Genomic DNA, 27594 nt, shown 5'->3' with positions numbered 1-27594 from the left:
TTTTAATATAGCCATTCTGGAGGGCATGGGGATTTTATTTACATCTCCCAAAGAGAACTGATGTTGAGAAGACACTTCTTTAAACTGGTAATTTTATCTCCAAAAGTGAAAGAAGCTATGAGATAAGTCAGACTTAATTCTTAACAAAAGAGAATTAAATGATAACAAAAGTGCCTTGTGCCTTAGCTGAACTAAATTAGCTAATTGAGAAATGAAGGCTGTGTGGAAAGGGGACACTGGGCTTGTTTGCAGGTGCTTTACATTGGGAAAAGTAGGATCTGAACAGTTCAGATAAAAGATGGGCCTGATTTTGTTTCTGAGACTCGTAAGAGGATATAGTTTACATGCAATAGACATTTTTGAAAGTTTTAGTTTCTCACATATAGTGACAAACTCTCCCCTGTGGAATGAATATGAAGATATATCTCAAGAGAACTTTTTACCCACACAGGGAGCTCAGGAAATTCATATCTACAAAGAATGTATCAATAAATACAAGGAATATCAGCAATGAAAGGCAAATTGGAAGATTATAATGAGATTATGAGAATAATATCAGAAGGCTAAATAACTTTAATAACTTATCAAATGTGCAAAAGATACCAAAGGGGCTTTTTGAAAACTATATTCAGAGTAAGGCTCACTGATCAGGGAAAGATGACATAATATTAACTGATCAAAGAAGGGAAAGAAGAAAAAGGGGGGGGGGAGGAAAAAAAATAGAACTACTGACCCCTTTATTTTTACCTCTGACTTTTCTAGCAGATTACATAGAATTCAAAATAGAGCAAAACATACATTAGAGGAACCATGAAGCCCAGGATAAGTGAGATATTTATCCATTCTAAATGTCCAGGCTCAAATGAATTACATTTCCTAAAGGCTTCACGGCCCATACACCTGACCCTACCATTCAAGAGCCTCTGCAATCTGACCCCCATTTTATCAGTCTATAGAAGTTACTCTGTTTTGGTGGCAAGACTTGAGATTCAAACTGGCTTGAATTATGAAAGGGAAACGATATTGTATGGCTGTATATGGAAATAGAAGCCATGGCTAGACCTCCCAGGAGTCCAAGAAAATCTGAATGACTCAGCCTTATGGGAAGAACAAGAAATGTGGCATAGTCTCACCTCTGGATGTGAACACTGGGCTGTCATCCTACACCAGGGGCCATCCTAGCAATCACACTGTCTCGTCATCTCATGACAGGGGGATCAGGAATACATTATCACCGCTACTGTGATTCAGCTTGTCTTTCCCTTCTCATGTCTGCTGTCTGTTTTCAGTTCTACTCTGCAACCACCTACCCAGTTTTCCATGCAGTCCAAATCCCCAGAAAAACAACTGGGGCCAGGACACCACACAAGAAGTCAGTGGCTTCATATTGATGGGCCACCCCAGTGATACAAGTGTTTGCCTCTGATATCATCAGCTGTGGCCAAGCATTTGGCAGGTCACATGGTGCCACCATAGTCACTCGTATGTGAGAATTCATTTCAGACTAAGTAGGTGCATGGTTGCAGTCCAGTGTATGGGTCAAATTTTTCATCTAATTCTCCCCAGTATAAACCCTCAACTTTTGCTGGTCCAGCTTTACTTACCTCCAAACACAATATTACTCACTAATTCATTTATTCAACATTTATGGTATGCCCACTATTTTCTAGACCCTGGAGATACAAATGAATCAGATGTAACACTTACCTTTGAGATGTACACAGTCTAATGAAGGAGACACATAAGTGACTCAGACTGATATGTGCTGAAGTAGAGGTACACATATAGTGCTTTAGGGACAGGGGAAAGAGCATCCCCCATCAGCTGGTGGGGAAGAGGGCCACTGGATGGAAAGCAGGATGAGTAGGTACCACCCATGACAGCAGGAGGGACATGTGAGGTCGGCATGACTGGTGCTTAGGGGCCATGGAGATCCTGGAGGCAGCCACTAAGGTAGGTGAGACCACATGAGGAGGGTTTGTCTACACTGCCCAATTTACTGTCCATTTGTTCCCCCAGGTCCATACATACCTGGGACCCTCTTGGTCACAAGCCATTCTCTCTGTTGCATCTGAATCACAGTTTCCAGGTTTCAGGATGCCATTTCCTGTGATGGAACTGCCTGTAGGGCTGCTGCCACCAGCTGGCCATGAAACTCCCATTTCATGATGACATCTTACTGAGAGAGTAAATAAATAAAAATAAATAAGTGCTTTCAAGAGTTTTACATAAACATTTCTTGATTATAGCTGCAAAAAATTAATCTCTGTTTTAAATAAATAGCAAACCTTATAACAATTGTTTTCAGAGGGGGAAAGAAACCCCTAAATGTAGTGAGGTAGAAGTCCTTAGGATACCAGGGATCTTTTCTTCAACGTTTTTTTTTTTTTATTTTTATTTTTGGGACAGAGAGAGACAGAGCATGAACGGGGGAGGGGCAGAGAGAGAGGGAGACACAGAATCGGAAACAGGCTCCAGGCTCTGAGCCATCAGCCCAGAGCCCGACGCGGGGCTCGAACTCACAGACCGCGAGATCGTGACCTGGCTGAAGTCGGACGCTCAACCGACTGCGCCACCCAGGCGCCCCCCAGGGATCTTTTCTTAACCAATTCCCAGTGCTATTATTCTTTGCCTAATCATGGCTAAGGAGATGCTTCTCCTGTCCCCATACCCACCTTCTTTCCTTCACACCAAAGTTTTTTGGGGCCCTCGTTTCCCAGCCTGGGTACCAGCTCATTGTCCTGAGACAGGAGAGGTTCAGACATGTGTGTTGCTGAAGAGCTGGATTCCACATCTTTCTGGCCTTGCTTGTCTTTCTGGCTAGAAGGAGTCCCTTTCTGGCATTTCTTGAGAGGGTTAGTCTATTGTGTGGGAGATGAGCCTGGAAAAGTGAGGGAGGAGGGTGGAATAAAGAAAGGCTCTTCTGGAGCACCTGGGTGACTCAGTTGGTTAAGCATCCAAATTTGGCTCAGGTCATGATCTCATGGTTCATCGATTCAGGCCCCACATAGGGCTCTGTGCTGAGAGCTCAGAGCCTGGAGCCTGCTTCAGATTCTGTGTCTCCCTCTCTCTCTCTCTCTCTCTCTCTCTCTGCCCCTCTTCTGCTCATGCTCTGTCTCTCTCTCTCTCAAAATAAACATTAAAAAAGAAGAAGAAGAAGAAAGGCTCTTCTGTCCGTTCTACTTTTGCTCCAGAAATTTTTTGCCTCAGTTATCTAGATTTTAGCATGATCTAAATCTTGGACCTACTCTCTTCCAATCCAAAAGATAATTTTACTTCTCAGAATATTATTCCAGTATTCTTTACTGTTTCGTAAAATTAATCAAGCTTCCCTGATTTTGGAGTTTCAAAACACAACCTTAGGATAAAAGATAAGCAAGTGTTTACTTCTTTGAACATTTCTTCTGTTTCCATATCTTACTGACATAGTCCTGCTTCCCCACGAGACCTTTCCTGCCCATGCCAGCCCACCTTCATTTTTTCCTGTTTTAAAATTCCTGCAGTGTTAACTCTACATACTTCTCATGTTGACGTTCAGTTACGTAGTGCCCCAAGTTATTTAACCACTCTACATGACTATCTTATCCCCTCTAGAGATATAGACTGTTTAGGGAAAATGAGTATCTTTTTCTCTGCTTTTGTTTACCCCCCGAGCCTGTCCCCATAGCCTTCCGCACAGTGGTTAGGTACAGTGGTATGGACAGAGTAGATGTTGAACAACCTCTTGCTAGAAATGAAATTAATCCAATACACATCAAAACTCTACCTTAACCCTGTAGTAGATACTAGCTTCATTAACTCCATTCTCTCTCTCTCCCTCCCTCCCTCCCTCCCTCCCTCCCTCTCTCTCTCTCTCTCTCTCTCTCTCTCTCTCTCTCTCTCTCTCTCCCTCCCTCCCTCCCCCACCTCCTCTCCCTCCCTCCTTCTCCTTCTCTCAGACAAGATCCTAGTAGTGAAAGGGGCAGACTTCACTCTTAAATATGTTAATTGGATTTCTTTAGATCCTGGCCAAAGTCAGCTTACCTGTTGACAAGCCCACTTCAGGCCAATACAGTGAAGGGAAGAGAACTAGGCACTTTGGTCCAGAGGCAAACAGGCTGTGTCGCTCACAGGTGGTATGAATTTGAACAAGCCCTAAGCCTCTCTAAGCCTCAGCTTTTTTCATCTTGGCTCAAAAAGACCCCACACCACCTCCTTCCATCCACCATCTAGAGATACTTTAGGACTCAAATGGATCTCAGATGTGACTTTAACCTATTCTGTGAACTGATAAATATATTAATATGTAAGATTCTTACAGTAGTCATGATGGCTAACATGTATTGCTTCCTGAGCTCTTAATATGAGCACTATGTTCCAGGCACTGTTCTGAGCATTCTACATTGTCATTTCATGAAATGTTCACAACAACCTGTGATGTAGGATTATTATGATCCCTATTTTGCAGGTAAAGGAACTGAGGCACTGAGGATTTAACTAATTTATTCAAGATCTCCCAGCTAGTAAGTGAGAGCTGGGCTATAAACCCAGGCAGGCAGTGAGGTATCTGTGGCTGCTGTGAAGAAAAGAGGGATGGGACTGAAGGGCCATGAGAGTAAATGTAATCTAGTAATTTAAGACCATCTTTTGGGACAGCAAACAAAGGAGAAGGTGAAGCTTCTGATTCAACTGGCCGATAGCTTTGTGGAAAAAGGCCACATTCATGCCACAGAGATCAGGAAATGGGTGACCACAGTGGACAAGCATTACAGAGACTTCTCCTTGAGGATGGGAAAGTACCGGTACTCCCTGGAGAAAGCCCTCGGCGTCAACACAGAGGTAGGCATGGGGGTTGCTTAGCTGGGACATCCTCCCTTCTCTCCCTCTCCATGCCACTGATCTCATTACCATGGAAGGAAGTGGGCTGTCCAGAGCAATCTTTCTGAGCTATTGACCCCTAGAACGCCTGCCTTGTGTGGTTTTTCTAGTGGAGGGGATGGATCTTGGTAAGCCATTGGCCTCCATCCCCTCATGATTAGTACTATACAGCAAAATTGGCTGGCCAGGGGTGGGACCCATGGCTACAGAACAGTTTTTCTATGTGTAGAGTTAACTGTTGCCTTTGGCGATTAAACCCTTTACCGTGGCTTCATCAGTACCATCTTCCAACCAATTATGTTAATCAGCAAATGTTAGGGTCCCCAGTATGCACAATAGTGCTCTTTCAAGAATAAGGTATACAGTTGTACAAAGGCTGTTTGACATTTCAGCTGAAAAGAGATACTATTTGCCATGAATCAAGGAAAGACTGACTGTTAATCTCTTCTTTGTAATAGAGGTCAGTAACCTATGAATTAAGAGCTAAATATAGGCTGGCAATTTAATCCTAGGATTTCTAATTCTTAAATCTTTAAATAGGCTCATGCTCTGAAGCAGAGCAGACTAGAGAGTGCACTAGTTAAACCGCTAAAATTGAGGGAAATAATAACATATCCCCCATGCTTTAAACTGTGAGATTTTTTTCTAAAGGCTCCCACCCTGTATACATACAAAACAGTGGTTGAAATAAGCAGGGATGGGCAGCTAGAAAATTTCGTAATTGTTCTATCATTTAGCTTTCTGTTTATAGGGGAAGTTGTTCATTTAAATAAAAATATTGGCTTTTATTATTTTCCCTTGACAAATGAAAGTTTTCTTATATCTTTATGTATTTCGGTTTCACACTGTTGTAATGGTTAATAACCAATCTTAGACTAATTTATATGTGTGTGTGTGTATATAGATAGATTGATTGATTTAATAAGGACTGAAATCCTTGGGGAAATATGACACTAATTATTAAATATACTTATTGTTTTTCCTTGCTATGGATATTAGCCCTGACCATTTGACTTGAACATTTTAAATATTTCTTATTTGGAAAAAAAATGTATATTCCTTAAAGAAGAGCACTCGTAGGTGGCCATTTGAGGGATTCCCCATCTTCTGAACTTGCTCCATTATATCTTTCTCCCGTTTTGCCTTCTACCTCCTCCCCTAACTTTGGTGAGTTGCTCTCCCGAAGCATCTCTCAGATGACCTCTGCCATCTCTCTCTGTGTAGGACAATAAGGACTTGGAGCTGGACATCATCCCAGCAAGCCTTTCAGATCGTGAGGTCAAGCTACGGGATGCCAACCACGAAGTCAATGAAGAGAAGCGGAAGTCAGCCCGGAAGAAAGAGTATGTTTTGGAGAGCTTTCACCCAATTAGCAAGCTCGTCTTGTTTTTCTCTGCTACATGACCCTTTTGACAGCTTAATGTGTCCTCATGACCACCCACAGAAGGGTGGAATGGACAGACATGATGATTCTAGCCACACTTCACACAAATCAAGAATTATAGAGCATTGGATAGTGGAAACAAGGAACCATGCCCACCATATAAAACATTTCTTGATCACTCTGCTTTCTTTATATTGGTGCTGGGAATTACACATACCCAGAGATCTTGCAAGGGCTTTATGGAAAACGTTTTGACAGATTCATTTTTGGGTAGTGCTGGAAAAAAATAGTGTGTCCTAAAATTAAGAAGCCCAATGTAGTTGATTTTATCAAAATAGAGTAGGACCACAGGTCCCTTGGAGCTGAAGAAACTGAAGCCAGTCTGCAAAGCCAGAGCTTGTGTTTTATCTGGGAAGTGTATTAGTTTGTTTGGGCTACTGTAACAAAGTATGATGAATTAGGTAGTTTCAACAGCAGAAATATATTGTTTCACAGTTCTAGAGACTGGAAATCTGAGATCAAAGTGTTGGCAGAGTTGATTCCTTCTGAGGGCTTGGAAGGAAGGATTTGTTCCAGGCCTTTCTCCTTACCTTCTGGATGGCTGGCTTCAGGTGCACATGGCATTCTCCCAAAATATACTTATATACATATTTCTCCCTTTTAAAAAAAAAATTTTTTTAATTTTATTTATTTTTGAGAGAGAGAGAGACAGAGCATGAACAGGGGAGGGGCAGAGAAAGAGGGAGACACAGAATCTGAAACAGGCTCCAGGCTCTGAGCTGTCAGCACAGAGCCTGACGCGGGGCTCAAACTCACGGACCGTGAGATCATGACCTGAGCTGAAGTCGGACGCTTAACCGACCGAGCCACCCAGGCGCCCCTATTTCTCCCTTTTTTAATGACACCAGTCACTTTGGAATAGGGCCCTACCCTTCTCCAGTATGACTCAGTCTTAACTATTTACATTTGTAATGGCTATTTCTAAATAAAGTTGCATTCTGAGGTACTAGGACTTTAACATATGAATTTTGGGGGAACACAATTCAGCCTGTAACAAGGAGGGTAATAAAGAGATCATACTTGGCCAAATCTTCCTGCTGGACTCTCTCAGGGTCACCAAATAGCCAGAGGATGTTAAAGGGCAGGTGGAAAAGAGAACAAAATGAGATGGAGGGTAATGGAGCTAAATTATGAAGAAAGACAGTCAAGACTCCAGGAAGCAGATGGAGAAAAAGGGAGAGGGTGGAAGAATACCAGAAACCAAGGCAGTAAAATCAAAGATAACTTTTCAAAGCATCTCAGATTATGTTCCTCCTGATTTTCCTTCTTTCCTTGTCTACCAAGTACCTGCAGTGTATAAGAAACTTTGCTTATGTGATCTCACTTAATCCTTTCAGCAACCCTGTGTGATCAGCTGTTATATAAGTAAGGAGTCTGAGGTTTGGAGAAGCAAGTCCTACCTCCAGTAAATGACAAAATCAAAACTCAGCTTCTATTTGTCTGACTTTAAAGCTCATGCCCTTTCCACTCTACCAATAGAATAAGAATATTAAGAGAGTGGCTACTTAACTCCTGCAAAAGGAAATTTTTTTAAATTAATACTTTAAAATTAATAGAAAGACCACTGCTAGAACAGTGTATTGCTTTAAGGAAAATCCCACAAAGGTAAAGGTCCAGGAAAAGATGCTGCTCATTTTCATATTTCTTGTGAAATTCCCCACAGGGGACACTTTAGGGATAGTCATTCTCAAAACTTTCACGTGATGGAGCACCTTCAAATTGGGGCTTTCGTTATGAACTACCATGAAAAACTGACATAGAAAGCCTATAAGATAAATGTGTAAGCATATACTTTGGCAAATTAGACATTACTGCATATCACATGTCAGCTAGGAAGCACCATTTTTTACTACAAATCTGTAAAAGAAAGAAAATGAAGTAGGTATACTTCAATGAAGCCACGCATCATAAGTTTAATAACTGCCAGAGAGCATTGTGTTGTTTTGGGGCCCAAGTGGAAGGGAGCTCTCTCCTTACAGATGTGAAGCACAAGCTTTGCTTTACGGGAGACCAAAGAGCAGTCACAACATTGTTAACTTGTGCTGTGCCTGGATTTGCTTGCTCAGCTTCACTCACACCAGTCTGTTCTGTAAACAAGCCCCGTTAGAATAGCATCAACGTGTACAGGATAATCTAGGCCAGAGGTCAGCAAACTACGGCCTACGGGCCAAATCTGACCCCTCGTCTGTTTCGCATAGTCTGTAAGCATAAAGTTATTTTTTTTTTTTTTAATTTTTTTTTTCAACGTTTATTTATTTTTGGGACAGAGAGAGGCAGAGCATGAACGGGGGAGGGGCAGAGAGAGAGGGAGACACAGAATCGGAAACAGGCTCCAGGCTCTGAGGCATCAGCCCAGAGCCTGACGCGGGGCTCGAACTCATGGACCGCGAGATCGTGACCTGGCTGAAGTCGGACGCTTAACCGACTGCGCCACCCAGGCGCCCCCATAAAGTTATTTTTTAAATATTTTTAAGTGATTGAAAAAATATCAAAAGAAAAATATTTTATGATGTGAAAATTGGATAAAATTCTTTTTGTGTCCATAAATAAAGTTTTATTGGAACACAACCACACTTTTTCTTTTCATATTGTCTGTGGCTCCTTTCACATTACAACAGCAAAGTTGCCCACAAATATTGACTATCAGGCTCTTTATAGAAAAAGTGTGCTACCCCCCCCCCCCCCCCCCCCAGTCTCAGTGGCAGCATCTTGGGCATCTGTGCCTGGCTTTTAAACCTGGTTTGACTTCTAGTACTGCTACCATTTTGGTAAAAGTCAACAGTTCTATTGAACAGGAAACAGAAATCCTCATTCTGGGAGCTGTGAGACTTCCATGCAGGAAGCTGAGAGTGGAGCTGTCTAGCTGGTGAGAATGAGTATGAGTGTTGCTGCATGTTTGTGCATACATGTGAGCACACACGTGTAATGGAGGACACACGTGTGTCAGCAAAGCATCACAGAGTGGCGAGACTGAGGCAGGAAAGGGAGAGAATATGGAACTAGCTGAACACAAACATGCTGGAGCGATAGAGAACCAATGATAATACTCAGAGGCAAGGAATTTTGAAGAAAGGAAGAGACATGTTGGTAAAGCAAAAAAATGGGGTCATTCAGGAATGTCATAAATGCTGGGGTGGGGAAGGGAAGTTTGAAGGAGGGGAGGTATTATATCCCGAACCAACTAAAAGCCCATTTGTTTTCTTCTAGATTCATTATGGCTGAATTACTGCAGACAGAGAAGGCGTATGTAAGGGACTTACATGAGTGCTTAGAGGTAAGTCTTGCAGTAATCGGTTCACAGCTGTATTGGAAAAATGACAGCCTTGCCAGCATCAAGTCCTTGAGAGGAGCTCAGTGCTCCTTGTCTTCTCCCGGAGCTTAACACATAAAAGCCAACAAAGGAAATCTTTCTCCCAGAGTCAGTAGTAATTGCAGGGGATTTTAAAATGCTTTTGAAAAGAAACTCTTCTCAGATTGGAGCTAGCCCCAGCTAGCGTAGACAAGACTTGAATTCAAAATAAAAACCATGACATACTCAGTGAACTTGAGTCTGCAATTTACACCTTCCCCCAGACACACTCAAACACACACGCGTTTAATAAGAGGAATGTGGAGTTTGTACTTTGCTAGAGTCCAGAATGTGAGTTTCCCTAGCAACAGTTGAAGGTAATGGAACATTTGGGTTTTCTTTCTTCCCGTTCTGTTTATTTACCATCTCACTTTTTACACTCCATATGCAAGCCCAGTCTGAGTCTTAGCCCTCCCGTGTGAAGACCTGTTTATTTTGTCTGCATTTTGTAGTACTTGCCAGTGATGAAGATGTTGCTATCTTACAGACCTACCTGTGGGAAATGACCAGTGGCGTGGAGGAGATCCCCCCTGGGATCCTTAATAAAGAGCATATCATCTTTGGCAACATCCAGGAGATCTACGATTTTCATAACAAGTAGGTTGGTGGAGGGTTTCCCCAGAGCATACTTAGGGCCATAAATACTCATCATCAGGGCCTCTCAATGAGTGGATCAAAGCTGATTGGCAAATGTTGCCTGGTAATATTACCTGTTACTGCCTGGTGATATTACCTGTTAAATTTTCTTTTCTTTTTTTTTTTTTTTTTTGTGTTTGTTTATTTTTTGAGAGAGAGCATGAGTGGGGGAGGGGCACCGAGAGGGGAACACAGGATCCAAAGTAGGTCTTGCGCCAACTGCAGAGAGCCAGATGCTGGGGCTCGAACTCACGAACCATGAGATCGTGACCTGAGCCGAAGTCAGAGGCTCAACTGACTGAGCCACCTACGCGCCCCTACCTGTTAAGTTTTCTAAGTCAGTTGCTGTCAGACTTTTTTCTCACTCACCCCTATTTTTCCACAATTGTCCAAAATTGCTCATGGAGAGTGAAGTCAAGAATTCGGCAATGTCCTTCCCCAGTTCTCCTTAGGGCAGCATCTTCATATCCAATCAGAATGATAACCAGGCTTTGAGGAACTGAAAGTAGCTTCCCCTCAGCAAAATTGTGGGGAATTCTGACACTAGAATTCATCTAAGGCTAATTATTCTACCTTGTGGGCCATACATATCAAATTCCATTGAAGTTTTTTTTTCAACTTAAATTTCCCCTCTATCCCCAACTACCTGATAATCCCCACCTTCAACCAAAACAAAAACATATGTAAATAAATATATAGATAATCAGAATACCTAATGGAACACATTTTTTGACAGCTTATAGGGAATATCAGTCAACCCTCTATGTTTTGTTAAAATAGAACCATAGGGCCCTAAAGCCTCATAGTTCATTTTGTCCAACTCCCAATTTAAGTATCTTCTCTACAGCATACTAAACACGTTCCATTGTTAACTGAGTCAGCAAGAACATTGGTTGGTTAATTACATAGCCAACAAATGGAAATAACTCAGTTTCCAAAATATGACAAAGAAAGGGAATCTCAAGACGCAAGAATAGTGTTGGTATAAAGTCCTAATGCTCTCTCGGAACTCTGTTGCAGAAAGGGGCTAAGAGGTAAAGGTTGAATGTTGTAGGATACAATTCAGGAGGAAGTCCTATGGTCAGGCTCATCAAGGCATTTACCAAGTTAAGTAGTCATGCTGGAGATAAAACTACCAGCCCCAAGAGTTCCTGATGAGACCCTATGAACAGGTGAGGCAAGACTGTAGAACAGTACTATCCAATAAAGCTTTCTTCAATGTTTCTGGAAATGTTCTGGGTCCTTGCTGTTTAATACTATAGCCACCAGACTTCCATGGCAGTTGAACACTTGAAGTGTGATCTGTGCTACTGAGAACAGAGTTTTTCATTTTATTCAATTTAACCAATTTAGATGGCAAGTGGCTATCACACTGGACAGCCCAGCTCTAGAAAATAAGACCTCAGTATGGCCCTTTGCTAGGAATAACTAAGAGCAAGCAAGAGTTGGATGTTAAATGATCCAGAGCTCTAAAAGGTCTGAATAGGATGTGGAGAACCACTCTTCTCTTATCAACTCCTAATGATTAATACCCTGTTATGTCATCAAATGGCATCAGTTTTAAAAGAACAGAAAATGCGTAGTTCCCATGACATGATAACCTTGTCAGACTATGAAACCAATAAGCTCTAAGGGAAAACTTTCTGGAGTACTTAATAGAAGTTCCCAGTCTTTCTTTTCCTTCCTTCCCTCCTTCCCTCCTTCCTTCCTTCCTTCCTTCCTTCCTTCCTTCCTTCCTTCCTTCCTTCCTTTCTTTCCTTCTTTTTTTTTTTATCACAAATTTCAGCACTTTCCATTTGGTTTGTCTGGAAGTCTCCAGACGTAGAAATATTCTTCCTCCTGTCTCTTTAATAAGATCCCAGTAAAGCCATTCTTGACCACTGATCCCCAGTTCTGTCCTCTGAGTCCTGCTCAGCATTATCCCACCTCCCTCAGGATATCTGAGAAGACATTGGACTGGTAAGCAGTAAGGCGTATTACTTTCACTTTTTTGATTTATGATCTCTGGAATTTAGTCAACAAGTCTCACTTTCCCCATTTTCTTACCAAACCGATTAGATATAGAAGTCTAGAGATCACAACATGCACTTACTGTGAGCCCTGCTTTTGCCAAATCAATGTATAAGGGAAAAGAATATTCAAAGTAACAACCTCTTACTCTTGTTTTGTGATATCACTCTAGTAAGCCATAGTAAGCAGTTTGGTAATTTTTAAGTAGCTGAAACAGCTACCAGTTACAAAATATAGTTCTAGGGGCACCTGGGTGGCTCAGTCGGTTGAGCGACCGACTTCGGCTCAGGTCATGATCTCACGGTTTGTGAGGTCAACCCCGCGTCGGGCTCTGTGCTGCCAGCTCAGAGCCTGGAGCCTGCTTCTGATTCTGTGTCTCTCTCTCTCTCTCTGACCCTCCCCCACTCATGCTCTGTCTCTCTCTGCCTCAGAAATAAATAAACATTAAAAAAAAACAAAAACAAAAACAAAATATCTAAGAAACCCTCAAGTTAAACCACATGGAATACTACATTCTGTAGAGGCATAAATTTAATTATCAAAAACACAGCTATTCAGCAAATGTTACCTATTTATAATGTTATTAAGAAACCAGAAGAAAATAAAAACCAACCTCTGAGCAACCAAAAGAGATATCACAAAGATACAGCTCTTATCTTTTCATAGAAGCACCTTTCTATCTGTCCCAACAACCACTTTACCTCTTGTTAGATTATTTAACAATCTTGTTAGATGGTTAGGTCATTTCCAAGACCATAGCAACTTAGAAGCAGTAAATAAGACTCAAGAACTTGAGCAAGTAATTTGATATTACTAGCATAAAGTAAAAGAAAATAGATAAACTGCAAAAAAAAAAAAAAAAAGGAAAAAGAACCCCTAAAATCATGGTGGTCAAGGTCTACTCAGTATTGATTCTCTATCCCAATACAGAGCCCAGCACAGCCACTGTATTATAGTATAGCATAATTACTGATATTAGTACTAATGCTGAATCATTAGTATATTCTACATTAAAAAGAAAAGAATTCTGCATATAGTAAGCTCCCCACCAAAAAAAAATTAATGTTTTAAATTATTCACAGTTTAGGGAACAACCAAGAAAATCAAGCTGTGTATTAATTCTCTACAGTATCTGGAGGCTAAGGCTTTTCTCATATTGTGTGCTTTCTCTTTATGCCATACACATGTTGATAAATTGAAAAAAGCATAACACCTCTAAAATCTCTAATAAATAAGAGAGAAAATGGCAATTAAGGCAACTTTAAAATGCAGGAAATGTGAACTCCGTAAAAGACCATGTCTTTTACTGCATACCCTGGCACACAGTACACTTTAAGTAAATATTTGTTGGATGGATGGATGGATGGGCTCACAGACTAAAAATAGAATTACAGTTTGCAGACTAATGTCTAATGCCACTTAAGTCATAATTCAGTCTTTTGTTTGTGAAAGTCTCAAGGTAGGGAAAACCATTAGGTATGGTTTTTTTTCCCTCATCACTACCAGAATCTTAACAATTATAGCCTTAATAGCACAATGATTGAATATCTGAATGAAGGAGTTTCCTGGAGGCTTCTTTTTTTAATTTTTAGTTTTTTTATTTGTGTGTAGTTGACACATTAGTTTCAGGTGCACAACATGGTGACTTGATGAGTTTGTGTATTACACTGTGCTCCCCACAAGCATAGCTGCCATCTGTCACCATACAACATGATTACAAGGTCATCAACTGTATTTCCTATGCTGTGCCTTTCATTCCTGTGACGTAATCATTCCACAACTGGAGGCCTGTATCTCCCACTTCCTTTCACCCATTTTGCCCATCTTCCCCATGCCCCTCTGTCTGGCAGCCATCAGTTTGTTCTCTATATTTATAGGTTGATTTTGCTCTTTGTTTGTTTAGTCATTTGGGTTTTTTAAGACTCCACATATGAGTAAAACCATATGGCATTTGGCTTTCTCAGTCTGACTTATTTCATTTAGCATAATACCCTCTAGGTCCATCCATGTTGTTGCACCTGGCAAGTTCTCATCCTTTTTACGGCTGTGTAATATTTCAGTGTGTGTGTGTGTGTGTGTGTGTGTGTGTGTGTGTGTGTGTGTTTACACCACATCTTCCTTGTCCATTCATCTGTTGATGGGTTCTTAGGTCATTTCCTTATCTTGGCTATTGTAAGTAATGCTACAATAAACATAGAGTGCATGTATATTTTCAAATTAGTGTTTTTGTTTCCTTTGGGTAAAAATGTAGTAGAATTATTGGATCATGTGGTATTTCTATTTTTAATTTTTTGAGGAGCTTCCATACAGTTTTCCATATTGACTGCACCAGTTTACATTCCCACCAACAGTGCATAAGGGTCCCTTTTTCTCCACATCCTCTGCAGTGCTTGTTATCTCTTGTCTTTTTATTTTAGCCATTTTGAGAAGAGTAAGGTGGTATCTCAGTGTGGTTTTGATTTGCATTTCCCTGATGATCGGTGATGTTGATCACATTTTCATGTTGTGTGTTAGCCATCTGTACGTCTTCTTTGGAAAATGTCTATTCGGGTCCTCTATTTTTTTATTGTATTGTTTGGGGGCTTTTTGGTGTTGAGTTGTATAAATTCTTCATATATTTTGGATGCTAACTTCCTGGGAGCTTCTTAATGGGAGGACCATAGAATGGTCCAAACACCTGTTTGCTTTTCAGGAATACTTATGAAATAGTTACTTTTTAACCTGAAAATATCCAAAGGTTCTTTTTAACCCCAGTTGTTTGCATCTTTACAAAGTTATGGTTAAGTGCCACTAACAGACACATTCCTCTCGTTACTAGTGCACAGTTTAGGTTATCTGCCTATGCTCCAGAGAGTGAGGGAAGGAGGGAGGGAGGGAGGGAGGGAGAAAAGAATATTGGGAAGTGGAGAGACTGAGCTCCTGAATGAGGTAGCTCATACTACCTGAATGATACAGTTAGCTGAGCCACTAGGAAATTATTACCTAGACCAAGGCTGATATGAAGAATATGTTAAATTTCTCAGCTTGTTAGTGTTGATCTTTTAAATGTCACTTTGAAAAATGACAACCAAGATTAGTGTGTGTATGTATGTGTTATCATTCTCAAGGACCTTTGTCTATATAAATATTGAACAGGGAAATTCTCAAGCACCAAAATTTCTGTGAAGAAGAACAATTCAATGTAAGTAATGGTTTTAGAGAAACTGGAGGTATAAGTGGAATGATACTTAGTTTTTACCCTCTGTTCTCCCCATTTTCATACTATACCTCCTTTTTATAAAATCATAAAGATAATGAAACTTATATACACAAGAACTAAATCCATTTCTATTGTATTTTGCTAAGCATTGCAGGAGCACTCAGGTAAGATAGTATATTCCATAAATAGAGCCCCCAAACAGTAATGGTTTTTTTTTTTTTTAAGTTTATTTGTTTATTCTGAGAGAGAGAAAGAGAACATGAGCAGGGGAGGGGAAGAGAGAGAAAGGGAGAAAAAGAATCCCAAGCAGGCTCCGCACTATTAGTCGTCAGCCTGGCATGGGGCTTGAACTTATGAACTGTGAGATCATGAGCTGAGCTGAAACCAAGAGTCCAGCACTTAATTGACTGAGCCACCCAGGTACGCCCCAAGTAATGGTTGTTTTTTTTTTAACCAACTTGCAATTTGTAATTCAAAAAACTTATTTATTTTTAATTTGCCTTTATTAGATTTTCAGCTTCTGTAAGTAAGGACAACGGTTTAAAATGCTTATCACCTTCAGTTAAATCTGAACTTTACTTTTTTGCTTTCCAGTTATTTTTATGTTATTTGTATGTGAGTCTGAGTAATTACATTAAAAAAAAATTTTTTTTAATGTTTATTTATTTTTGAGAGAGAGAGAGAGAGAGAGAGACAGAGTGCGAATAGGGGAGGGGCAGAGAGAGAGGGAGACATAGAATCCAAAACAGGCTCTGGGCTCTGAGCTGTCAGTACAGAGCCCTATGTGGAGCTGGAACTCACAAATGGCAAGATCATGACCTGAGCTGAAGTCGGACATTTAATCTACTGAGCCACCCACACGCCCCAGAGTAATAACATTTTTATAAAATCTCTGCTGTCAGGGTTCTGACGGTCTTCCTCACCATCAAGTACAACTATCTCCATTTACAGATAAGGACATTGAGACCCAGAAAGGAGCCAGTGACTAACCCAGTGTGGGACACCTTCTCCCCCTTTAAAGATCAGGCATAGATCCCAGGGGTTTGGTTTCCCATGTCAGTGCTCTCTCCCCTTCTCCCACTCCATAGACCACCAACTGGGACTGCAAAAGCTGGTTGATTTGATTCATATCTAACCAGCTTCTATGTGGATCCCCACATTTGAGGAACACTTCAACCCCATTCTTCCACAGGTATGTCACCAAGGTCCCACAGTCTTACAATAATTACCTGAAATATGTAATTTTTCAGCAAGGGTTGGAAAGGCAAGTGGAAGACTGACAACCAGAGCCACATATCCCTCTGGTACACTTCTTCCCTGCTGGCTTGGCTGGAAGCTTAGATTTGCCCTGGCTTCTACCCAATGCAGTCCCAGCCTACTGTTTCTGGGCTCAAGGCTGAGGGAGAAGGACCTGAGCTATGTGCGGCTAAGTTGGGAACACTGGCCGGGCCAAAGTCAGCCCACCAGGGTATCAGGTGGCCAAGGTCAGCCAGCAGCAGAGGATGGTGTGCAGCAGTGGGGGAGGAGCTGGGGGAAGTGATGGGAAATAACAGTGAACCAGTGGCCCAGCCCACAGTTCCATTATCTTCCCAGAGTTCCTTCTTGGGCCAGCCCTGTGCTAGTTGGAGCTAGAACCCAGTGATGAATCAAACGCAGGCTCTGCCCCCTGAGTTCTGGGAATTATTTAGGTCCTTGTGATCAGGGTGGAGGGAAGCACAAATGCAGTTAAAAGGAGCAAAGAAAATAGCTTCCGTTGGAAAAATAGGAAAGGTTTCACAGAGGGGAGGGCATTAGAGATTGGTTTTAAGTAGCTGGTAGTATTTCTACAACCAGGGATGGCTCCCTTAATGATGGAGAAAAGTTTGAAAAAAGGCCTGCCAAGGGAGGAAAGTGGTGAAGTCTAGCAAGGAGGCTGAGAGAGGCAACAGGGAGAAGTTTGTGAGTCAGTCTCAACCCTGGGGGAGGGGTGGGGCAAGGTCCCGGTGTCAGGCTCCCAGTTCCACTGTGTCTTGTGCTGTAAGATTGAGGTGGAGGAAGGGAGAGGTGGAAGAGGGCAGTAGTTCTGGGCAGAAATGACGTTGGCCAGGGTTGGGGGGCACAAAGCAAGGTGGTGGATAGAGAGGGATTAAATACCTAGATAGAGGAGAGGCTAGAGAGAGCAGTAAAGTGGGTGGGTAACAAGGGGAAGAAGAGGGAAAGGAGGGAGAGAGGGGAGGGAAGCAGTAGTCAGGGAGGTTAGAGAGGGGAGACAGAAGGGAAGTCATGGGGGTGTGGAGGGAGGAGAGATGGAGACCTAGGCAGATAGAGACCTAGACCTCCCTAGGGCTACAATTCTATTTTGGAAGGGAACATCAGCAAGGTGTTTATCAAACATGTTTGATCACGAACCAAAGAAAAAGTTTATAACATTATGTCCTGATATGCACATTCTTATACGTAATAGGGAAACTAAATTTGTCAAAATAACACCCTATGTCTGATGCATTCTGATATTTGGGGTTAGGTTCTGTTTCACTTTCTCCTTCTCCTTATTTAATGCTGGTTTCCACCCACTAAACCTGCAACGCAGTGGGGCCATCTGCAGCTACAAGGCGAGGAGCTGGCTCCACCCAGTGGTGAGAGAGAGGATGTGCAGCCTACAGCAGTGTCCGCCGGGCCACCAGGCCGCTTCCTGCTTTGCCTCTACTATCCCTTTCCGACACACACCCTTGCTTAAAATATGCCCATTCTATGCCTTCTATGCTGCATCTCCCCTCCTAGTGCCCTTGGTATTAGTTTTATCTCATTTATAGAAATCACAGAATTACAAAATATAAAAGTCTGGGAAAAACCTTTAAAGACAGTCTAGTTCTGTTCTCCTCCCTTGTTTTATGGAAACTGGAGCTTACAAAGGTCTGTGACCTGCCCAAGCCTATTGGTAGCAGAGCGAAGATTTCAGGTCTGAATAACTCCCTATTAAATCACACTGTCATTTTCTTAACATTCAAATGTCAGAGAAAAAGGAAGGGGAAGGCCTGCTGTGGTTTTTCTTGGGCCCTAAACCCATACCCTAAGGCATAGCTAACTGCAAGCCCTACACAAGCCATCAGGAGAGCCCATAGAAATTCACCTGTGGTTTTGTTGTTGGGGTTTGTTTTCTCAGTGAGCTGTGGACATTGGTGTTGGTTGTGGATACTGGGGCACACCCAAAGCAAGGCAAAGTGTAGCCATTTATGTGGATGCGTCAAAGTCATGTTAATTTTAGTTGTGCACACTAACTATTGAGCTTCTGTACCTAGTTGCCGAACAGCACATTCATGGGTATGAATGACATTAAATGTGAGATTTTTTATGCTTATTTTAACATTAAAATAAGCTATAGGTCTATGCAAATGCTTTTTGGCTCATCTGATCACACAAGTTAAACAAGATTAGAAAGCATTAGCGAAACATATTCAACAGGTAGCAGTGCAGCAAGGTAAATTCTTCTTGAGGTTGGAGCCTGAGGGCAGAAATGTGCTGAGGAGAAGCCCAGCCCTGGACACCTCTCCCCTTCATCTCTAATCTAGGCCGAAATTCCTGGTGTGTAATCAAGGGACAGAGAGGGGTGACTCACATGGCTCAGCCCAGGTGGTCAGACTTGACTGAAACACCCCCCTGAATAATCCCACACCTTCCCTGGACTGCACACGACTCCTCATTGGTTTAATAGCTGTCCCAGTATGCTAATCAGCTGTCCTAGCCCCTGCAACCCGGAGCCTCTGAATCTGTCTGGCCACTGATGGATTCTTTAGAAATGATGTCTAGCTCCACTTATACGAAGACAGTAACCAGCCTGGCTTTGATAATGAGCAACATCCTGGACTTCCTGCAAAGAAGTGAACCTAAGGGCTTTCTCCGTACCCTACCTCCAGCTTTATTTATATATATATATCCTCCTCATTGTTCTTCTCCTCCTTGCCATGGCCTCTACCTTCATTCCCCTTCTCACTACCTCTATCATTCTAACAAGTGCACATGCGTGAGAGTCATTCATACACACACACGTATGTACACACATCATCATCATCAAATATATAACCCTTTAAATGCGGACCGCCCCCTTGATGTAAAGGTCTGTCTGCTGGACCACACTGACAGATGCACTTCTCTAGAATCAGTGAGACCATTGAACAAATTTACCTTTGGAGAAAATAACAAAATCAAAATGACTCAATGTACGTTTGGAATGGTGCTGTTTCCACAGTACTTCATCACAGACCACCTAAAAGTTTTTCCATCAATAATCGCTAGAGGTTTCATTTCCCAAGATTCTGTACAAAGCCAGAGGGAAGCATTTTCCTCAGAAAGCATACAATATAATGCATCATGGTAATTTAATAATGACTTTGTTTAGATTGTAACATTTCTTTAAAAGTTGTATTCATTTCAGAAAGAACCCCAGACATTCACACAAACACTGAAACTACTTGCTTTGCTTGTTCCCTCATGATTTACTATGTATAATTATTGAAATGGTGAGGACAAAGATGTGGCTATAGAAGAGCTGAGGTGGAATATTCTATCATTTGTGAAGAGTGTTGTGACCTCTTATGCTTTAATTTAAACTCATCATGTCCACTTGAAGCAGACAGAATGATATTGATCAGAGTTACATAATCTATCATCTTCATAAGCTTTAAATTAAAAAGCAAAATAAAGTTTAATATTGCCACTTGCCTTCAACAATCACATTAAGATGGTAGTGAATGTCTTACTCAAAGTTATGAATTGATATGCCCAGCACAAAGTATTTTTCTAATTCTTAGATTTTTTTAATTAAAAAATTAAGTCATACGGAGTCAATATGGTATCTGCCAACTGGAATCTGGGGTAGCTGCCATCAAATGCTGGTCTATGGATTGGATACAGTGGAATTACCCAGGGAGCTTTTCTGAATAATACAGCAGCTCAGATGCTAACCCCAGAGGGCGGTGCACGGCCAGGTACAGGGGCCATTAACTAGGGGTTTCCAGGAGTGTTCCTTGAGACAAGGTCTGATACTGTCCCCAAAAGAGTTCCACTTGCAAAGAAGTTTGGGAAGCACTGCACACTGTTTACTTCAGAGACTTATAATGTACCTCATCATTTTATAGGATTTTGGAAGCCCTCCAGTAAAGAAACCAGCTTAGCAATATTTCCCAAACTTAAATGATATGTGACCTTGGAATCCAATTTTTATAACACGCAATCACAATTTTCCCAGGATATTTTCTAGGGAAAGGTAATCTAGTACCAATTTTCCAACACAGTCTCCCCTAGGGGAGAGTTCCCTAGGAATGAGTCTCCAGGAATGGGGAAGAGTGTGCAAATGTATGTTTATCAGATGATGACTTTATTAAGATTAGGAAGCACTGGTCCTAAAAACCTAGTAGTTATTTAATGTCTACTGTATGCTAGGCCCTGGGTTGGTCTCTTTACCTACGTGGATTTATTAAATCCTCACAACAACCCCACGAGGTTGTGGTTCAAAGATGCAAAAAATGAGGCGTCAGAAGACACTCCCCCACACACAACTGTGAGTAAGTGTGAACTCTGGCTCTTTAACTTGTGCTTGGCTCTGGGAGGAAAGGAAAGTGAGAGACAGGATCAGTAGATGGGTGGGCTAGTGGCCGTTGCTGCTAAAACCTTCATTTTCCAGAAAGGCATTAATTATGCAAATAGTATTCTAGGCATGTAACTCATTTTACAGGGCTTTCATTTCTTCAGAATTTTCAAACTGAGCATTCTCTCGTAGGTTTTTGATAGCTGCTATCACAAAAAGTCATGGGATTGCTCAATTGAGAGTATCAGGATTTTAAAGAAAATTCCTAGCACTGTCTTTAGCATCTAGATCAAGGATCAGTTCTGTTGGTATAATTACGACTGTTTGCTTAAATTTAACCTTAAGTGACCAGGTCACTGACCTTGGGTCAAAAGTCAAGGAAAGAAGGAAAGTCTCCCTGAGTTGTATCCTGTGTGGAATGTCATGATCTGGCTGTTTTGTTTATTTGATCACCCTAACGTAGAAGGGCCTAAATACCGTGGGAGTCAGAGCTTAGGGGACTGGAGTGACATCCCAAGAGTGGGGAGGAAGAGGTTTTCCACAAGCTGAGAGAGTTTATCCCAATTGCCAGGGACCTTTGGATTACCCATTTTTTCCCTCTCTCTCTTCTTCCAGGACCTCTCTCCTTTTGGGTCCTTCTTTCTTTAAAGTAACTCATTTTCTTTCACCAGTCCTTATCCTAGAACAGCCCATCAGATTTCCTCCCTCGTCACCAAGCCATTCCAGTCCACACCCCAGGCCCTGTTCAGTCCATCATGGGACAGAGCTGACGTTCTAATCATTGTCTTCACTGAGATTTATAGTGAAGATTTATATGAGAAATGTCCACGTAAAGAATAACTCAACACCTTCTGAAAGAGTATTTATGAAGATGTTGTACATTATATTATTTAGTGTTCCTCACAGAGAAGGACCACATGATAAATGTCTTTTATTTATTTTTATTTATTTTTTATGAAGTTTATTGTCAAACTGGTTTCCATACAACACCCAGTGTTCATCCCAACAGTGCCCTCCTCAGTGTCTTTTAGAATTCAGTGATGACATGATATGGTGGGGAGCCAGACTGCTTCTCTTGCAGCAAAAAAGGATGTTTCCTTTTTGGCCTGGAAAGAAGTTTGAGCCTCAATTACAGCATTATATAATATTTTTTTCCTATTTATGTTTTAGAAGTCATATTAAATACATGTATGTCACCTGAAGTTCTTCTAAAAGTATCACTTGAGGCACCTGGGTGGTTCAGTTGGTTAAGCGTCTGACTCTTGATTTCCACTCAGGTCATGATCTCACGGTTCATGAGTTCGAGCCCCACGTCGAGCTCCTGCTTGAGATTCTCTGTCTCCCTCTCTCTCTGCCCCTCCCCTGCTCACTCTCTCTCTCTAAAAATAAATAAATAAACATTAAAAACCATGTCAGTAAATATGATACTTTATTGATTTTTGAGCACTGCATATTTGTATTTTGAAAGCCCAAATTGCATTATAATTACTTCTGTTCCATGAGTCAAATCAGGATGCTCTAAAATTCACGTTAGGGGAGGATGATTATCTTCAAATGGGTATTGCTAAGAGTCCCCCAAAATTTTTAAGTGACTTTTCTTTATTATTACAGCAATGCTCATTTATTATAGAAAAACTTGCATTGCAGGTGGACAAAAAAATTACATGTGATCCCACCAATCATTATTAGCATTTTGGCCTTCCAAATATGACTAAAACTAAAAACAACATCTTTTTATGTTGTTGAAGGGGAAACACAAGTAGCAGATACTGCCAGAATGCTTGGGCAATAGGAGCCAGAGTAGGTCAAATCAATACAATTTATTTTTTCCAATGCTGGAAGTAAGTAGTGGAATGATTCAGAACTGCTTTATATCTTTTAATTTAATTTTGAATTAATTTTAAAATTCAAAATTAAATTAAAAATATAGATTGGGATTTCCAACTCACCACTATCTTTACCCTATTCCTTTAGCTGGTTTCCTATGGTAATGACTTTTTTTTAATTTTTAAATTTATTTTATTTAAATTTTAGTTAACATACAGTGCAACATTAGTTTCAGGAGTGATTCACTTCCATACAACACCCAGTGCTCATCACAACTAATGCCCCCCTTAGTACCCATCATCCATCTAGCCCATCTCCCACCCACCTCCCCTCCAGCAACCTTAGTTTGTTAAGAGTCTTTTGTGGTTTGTTTCCCTCTCTTCTCTTCCCCCCTACTTACCATATGTTCATCTGTTTGTTTCTTAAGTTCCACATATGAGTGAAAGCATACGGTATTTATCTTTCTCTGATTGACTTATTTTGCTTAGCATAATACATTCAGGCTCCATCCACGTCATTGCAAATGGCAAGATTTAATTCTTTTTGATGGCTGAGTAATATTTCATTGTATGTATATGTGTATGTGTGTATATATATACCTGTGTATATGTATATATGTGTATATGTGTATGTGCGTGTATGTGTGTGTGTGTATATATATATATATATACGTGTGTTTGTGTGTGCATGTGTGTGTATATATACATTATATATATACAACGTATATTGTATTGTTGATAATGCTGCTATAAACATTGAGTTGCATGTACCATTTCGAATCTGTATTTTTGTATTCTTTGGATAAATACCTAATAGTGCTATTGCTAGATTGTAGGGTAGTTCTATTTTTAGTTTCTTGAGGAACCTCCATACTATTCTCCAGACCAGCTGCACCAGTTTGCATTCCAACCAGCAGTGCAAGAGGGTTCCCCTTTCTCCACATCCTTGTCAATACTTGTTTCCTGTGTTAATTTTAGCCATTCTGATAGATGTAAGGTGACATCTCATCATGGCTTTGATTTGTATTTCCCTGATGATGAATGCTGTTGAGCATCTTTTCATGTGTCTGTTAGCCATCTGGATGTCTGAAAAAGTGTCTATTCATGTCTTCTGCCCATTTCTTCACTGTGTTATTTATTTTGGGGGGTACTGAGTTTGATAAGTTCTTTATAGATTTTGGATACTATCCCTTTATCAGATATGTTGTTGGCAAATAGCTTCTCCCATTCCACAGGCTGTCTTTTAGTTTTGTTGTTTCCTTTGCTGTGCAGAAGCTTTTTATCTTGATCAAGTCCTAATAGTTCATGTTTGATGACCTTTTTTTAAAGAAACCACCATAGCAAATTTTGATCGACATGTAAAAAGCTGTACATGTATAATATATACAATTTGATGAGTTTAGAGATAAGTGTACACCCATGAAGCTATCACAATAATCAAGGCCATGAACATATCCATCACCTCCCAAAGTGTCCTCCCTCTATGATGATGATGATGATGATGATGATCGTGATGATGATGATGATGAAAGAACACTCAATGTAAGCGTACACTTAGCAAACTTTAAGTGTACAATACAATATTGTTAGCTATAGGTACTATGCTTATAGTGGCTCTCACGATTTACCTCTCATAACTGACCTTGTACCCTTTGACCATTAATTTCTTGGGTTGGAAATAAGAGTACATATTCCCTACTTATACAAAAGGCGGCATGTTGTATACATTCTTCCACACCTTGCTTTTTTTACTTAACAGCCTGCCTTGGAGATCTTTCATGTGAAAACATAGGAAGCCTTGTCATTTTTGTTATAACTGTGTACTATCTGGTTCTGTGGCTATACGGGTTATTTTGTCACCTACAGTCCACCTTTTAATATTATGAACAGTAACACATTGAATACACATGTTTACATCATCCTCTACGTAAGTAGATTAAAATATATACGAAATTTTCCAGGATTAAAGTTGCAGAAACAAAAGATAAGTATACATTTTTTTTTTATTTTGGTAGGTATTGTCAAATTGCCCTTTGAAAAGATTATATCTTCCATTTCCATCAGTGAGTTTCCCCACAGCATCATAATTATTTTTTATTTTAAAACCCCTGTGTGATTTCTAGTTTTTAATGTTTATTTATTCAGAGAGAGAGAGAGAGAGCAGGGGAGGGGTAGAGAGAGACAGAATCCCAAGCAGGCTCCACGCTGTCAGTGCAGAGCCTAATGCAGGGCTCGAACAAACTCACAAACCATGATCATGACCTGAGCAGAAATCAAGAGTCGGATGCTTAACCAACTGAGCTACTCAGGCACCCTAAAACTTTCTGTGTGATTTAAAAAAAACAAATTCCATTCTGGTGATGCTGGCTCATTAGAGCTTATATTCTCTGAGCCCAATCCAATTGTTTAATATATGAACTTGAAATTGGTATAGTCAGCCCTTCATTATTTATTCACACATAAAGGAACCATGGCATAGATATCCACAGAGGCAGATAATTCCCTGGTAATTCAATTCAGCTTTGAAATATATTGTGACTTTTTCCATATTGAATTTTCTTTCCTAATGATGTCTGCATTAGGAAACATTAACTCATAACTTTTAGCACAAAGTGCCTGCTGGTAGAAGAAGAAAGCCAAGAACTGGAAAGAAATTACTGTAGGATTCAAAATGTTTCCACTACATCTCCGGGATCATAGATGATATTTATTTCATTGTTTTTGATATCTGTATTTACAAATTTTTTTAATGTTACCATGTATTCAGATTACTTGTATAAAAAATAGATTCATGGTGGCAGTTAAAATGAAAGTCCCAACACAAGTATAATATTTAATTTCTTTTCAACCTGAGAAATGTAAATCCGTAAGAGAAATAATACAATTTTAAGTAGCACTAATTAATCAATGAATGTAAATTATAATGAAAACAGTTCTAATATATTTAAAACTACTCCTCACCATGTATCACTTCAAGAATGCAGAAGCCAAGTGTAAATAACGGAGAGCTTACGGGGCTGTGATGGCCGCAGCATAATCATCTGGGTGGGGAGGGAGGCAGTACAGAGATGTCTGATCCAGCCTTTCTCTCCCCTTGCAGCATCTTCCTCAAAGAGCTGGAGAAGTATGAGCAGCTGCCTGAGGATGTGGGACACTGCTTTGTTACCTGGGTAACTGACCTGAAATGCTTCTTCTCCCACTGTGCCATCCTTTCCAGGAGGGTACATGGTGTCAGATGGCGTACTGTTTGCTGCCTGACCTGAGGGCTAGTGTCACTGACATTCTAACACAGTGCCAGGGACTCTAGGGAGGGGGCACAAGTATATCTGAGAGGAGCAGACCATCCCCAAGGAGCAGAGTCCTCCTTGGGAAAAGTCTTTAGACATTGTGTCCAAGCTCTACATTGAGTTCTCCAGGAACTTTCTAAAACTGAGACATCAGGAGAGTGGAACAGGATCACCACCCATGATAGAGGAGCCACTCCAGTTCTAACCATTGGTTTTGTTTTTACAGGATTAGGATTAGGGCAAAATTAGGCCTTCAGGAATCCATCAAACCATCGGTTACATTTTCTTCCTTCATAGAGAAAAACAGATTCCATAGGTATCCATCCCAGTTCTGACCTACAAAATTAGTGTCTAGTCATTTTCTTTCCTGGTGCTATTGTCATGGGCCAAGTAAATGGGCTAAATGTACCAGGTTCTAATTATATAAATGGGAACATTAGTCTCCATTAGCATCCACACCATGTTATTCTGAGCTCAGGTTCATGACGGGAATGCAAACATCTCCAGGGAAATCCACCTGTGATACTAAGTGCAACTAAACATGGAAATCCTTCCCTGGGGTCAGGAGTTCTATTTTATAATTATCTCATTATAATTTCCACTCAAAATCGGCTACTTTTCAAAATGTATTCATGATTCAGAGATTTTATGCTCTCAACAACCTATGGAATAGGTAGGACTATAGTTATGCCTTATATTTTATAGATGGAAACAATTTAGATGACCTAGGAGGTTGACTAGTCCACTGACATGTAATAAATAGCACAGCCAATTCCACAGCTCAAGACCTGAGTTGTTTTCTTTACATGAAACCTTAGTGTTTGCTTCCTGGCATACTCTCATTTCTTAAGGAAGTCTCAGACTTTGTGTTAATACATTTTCTACCTCTAAATACATGAGCCTGTGCACAGTTCACATTAATGCTGATCAACAATTTATGATCCCTTGCACAGCCAATGTAGAGGAAAAAAATAAGTGAAGGGATTTTTTTTTTCACATCTTGTTTCATACAATTTGTGGATCTGCCTAACAATCAGCCATAAGTAGGATTTATCATTATGTCCTAGGGCTGATAAATGCCTCCCAGGTAGTATATAAGCCCTAAAATTGGTCTCAGAAAACCTTTGATGATTGCATAAAATAGGCACATTTTTCCCAGAATTATCCCAAGGTGACTTTGTTAAGTCTCATAATCTTCACATATGAGGCTAGAAAGAGTTGTTTCAGTATACTGAAAGGCAGTGGTTATGACCAAGAAGCACGAAGTCAGCTTGCCTGGGCTCTACCACTTTCTAACTGTGGGAATTGAAAGTTACTTAACCAAACAGTGCCACAGTTTTCACATCTGTAAAATGGGGATGCTGCATAGTGTTCTCAGGAGGATCAGATGAGTTAATATATAAGAGAAGCTCTGAGAATAGTG

The 27594-nt window shown here is 40.7% G+C and overlaps 1 protein-coding gene and 1 long non-coding RNA gene across 21 annotated transcripts in view; one reads left to right on the top strand and one right to left on the bottom strand.

The window, feature by feature from the left end:
• LOC147577409 (uncharacterized) overlaps window positions 1-9976 on the bottom strand; it is a 36491-nt gene extending 26515 nt beyond the window's left edge. Inside the window, exons 1-2 of the long non-coding RNA XR_015240246.1 lie at window positions 9562-9976; window positions 2032-2179 (exon numbers count right to left, since the gene is read on the bottom strand). This is a non-coding gene — a long non-coding RNA (uncharacterized LOC147577409). The remainder of the gene's footprint in view (window positions 1-2031; window positions 2180-9561) is intronic.
• KALRN (kalirin RhoGEF kinase) overlaps window positions 1-27594 on the top strand; it is a 671367-nt gene that overhangs the window by 412331 nt on the left and 231442 nt on the right. For all 20 annotated transcript variants that reach the window (XM_086675190.1, XM_086675188.1, XM_086675186.1 and 17 more), the window contains exons 22-26: window positions 4636-4818; window positions 6082-6200; window positions 9509-9575; window positions 10138-10247; window positions 25985-26054. In XM_086675190.1, the coding sequence (XP_086531316.1) occupies window positions 4636-4818; window positions 6082-6200; window positions 9509-9575; window positions 10138-10247; window positions 25985-26054 (549 nt within the window). The remainder of the gene's footprint in view (window positions 1-4635; window positions 4819-6081; window positions 6201-9508; window positions 9576-10137; window positions 10248-25984; window positions 26055-27594) is intronic.

The sequence above is a fragment of the Puma concolor genome, chromosome C2 (genome assembly GCF_028749965.1).
Source record: "Puma concolor isolate L17-30 chromosome C2, mPumCon1.1.hap2, whole genome shotgun sequence".
Lineage (NCBI taxonomy): Eukaryota > Metazoa > Chordata > Mammalia > Carnivora > Felidae > Puma > Puma concolor.
Note: the sequence above shows the minus strand (reverse complement) of the source record. Positions and strands in the feature narration are given on the sequence as shown.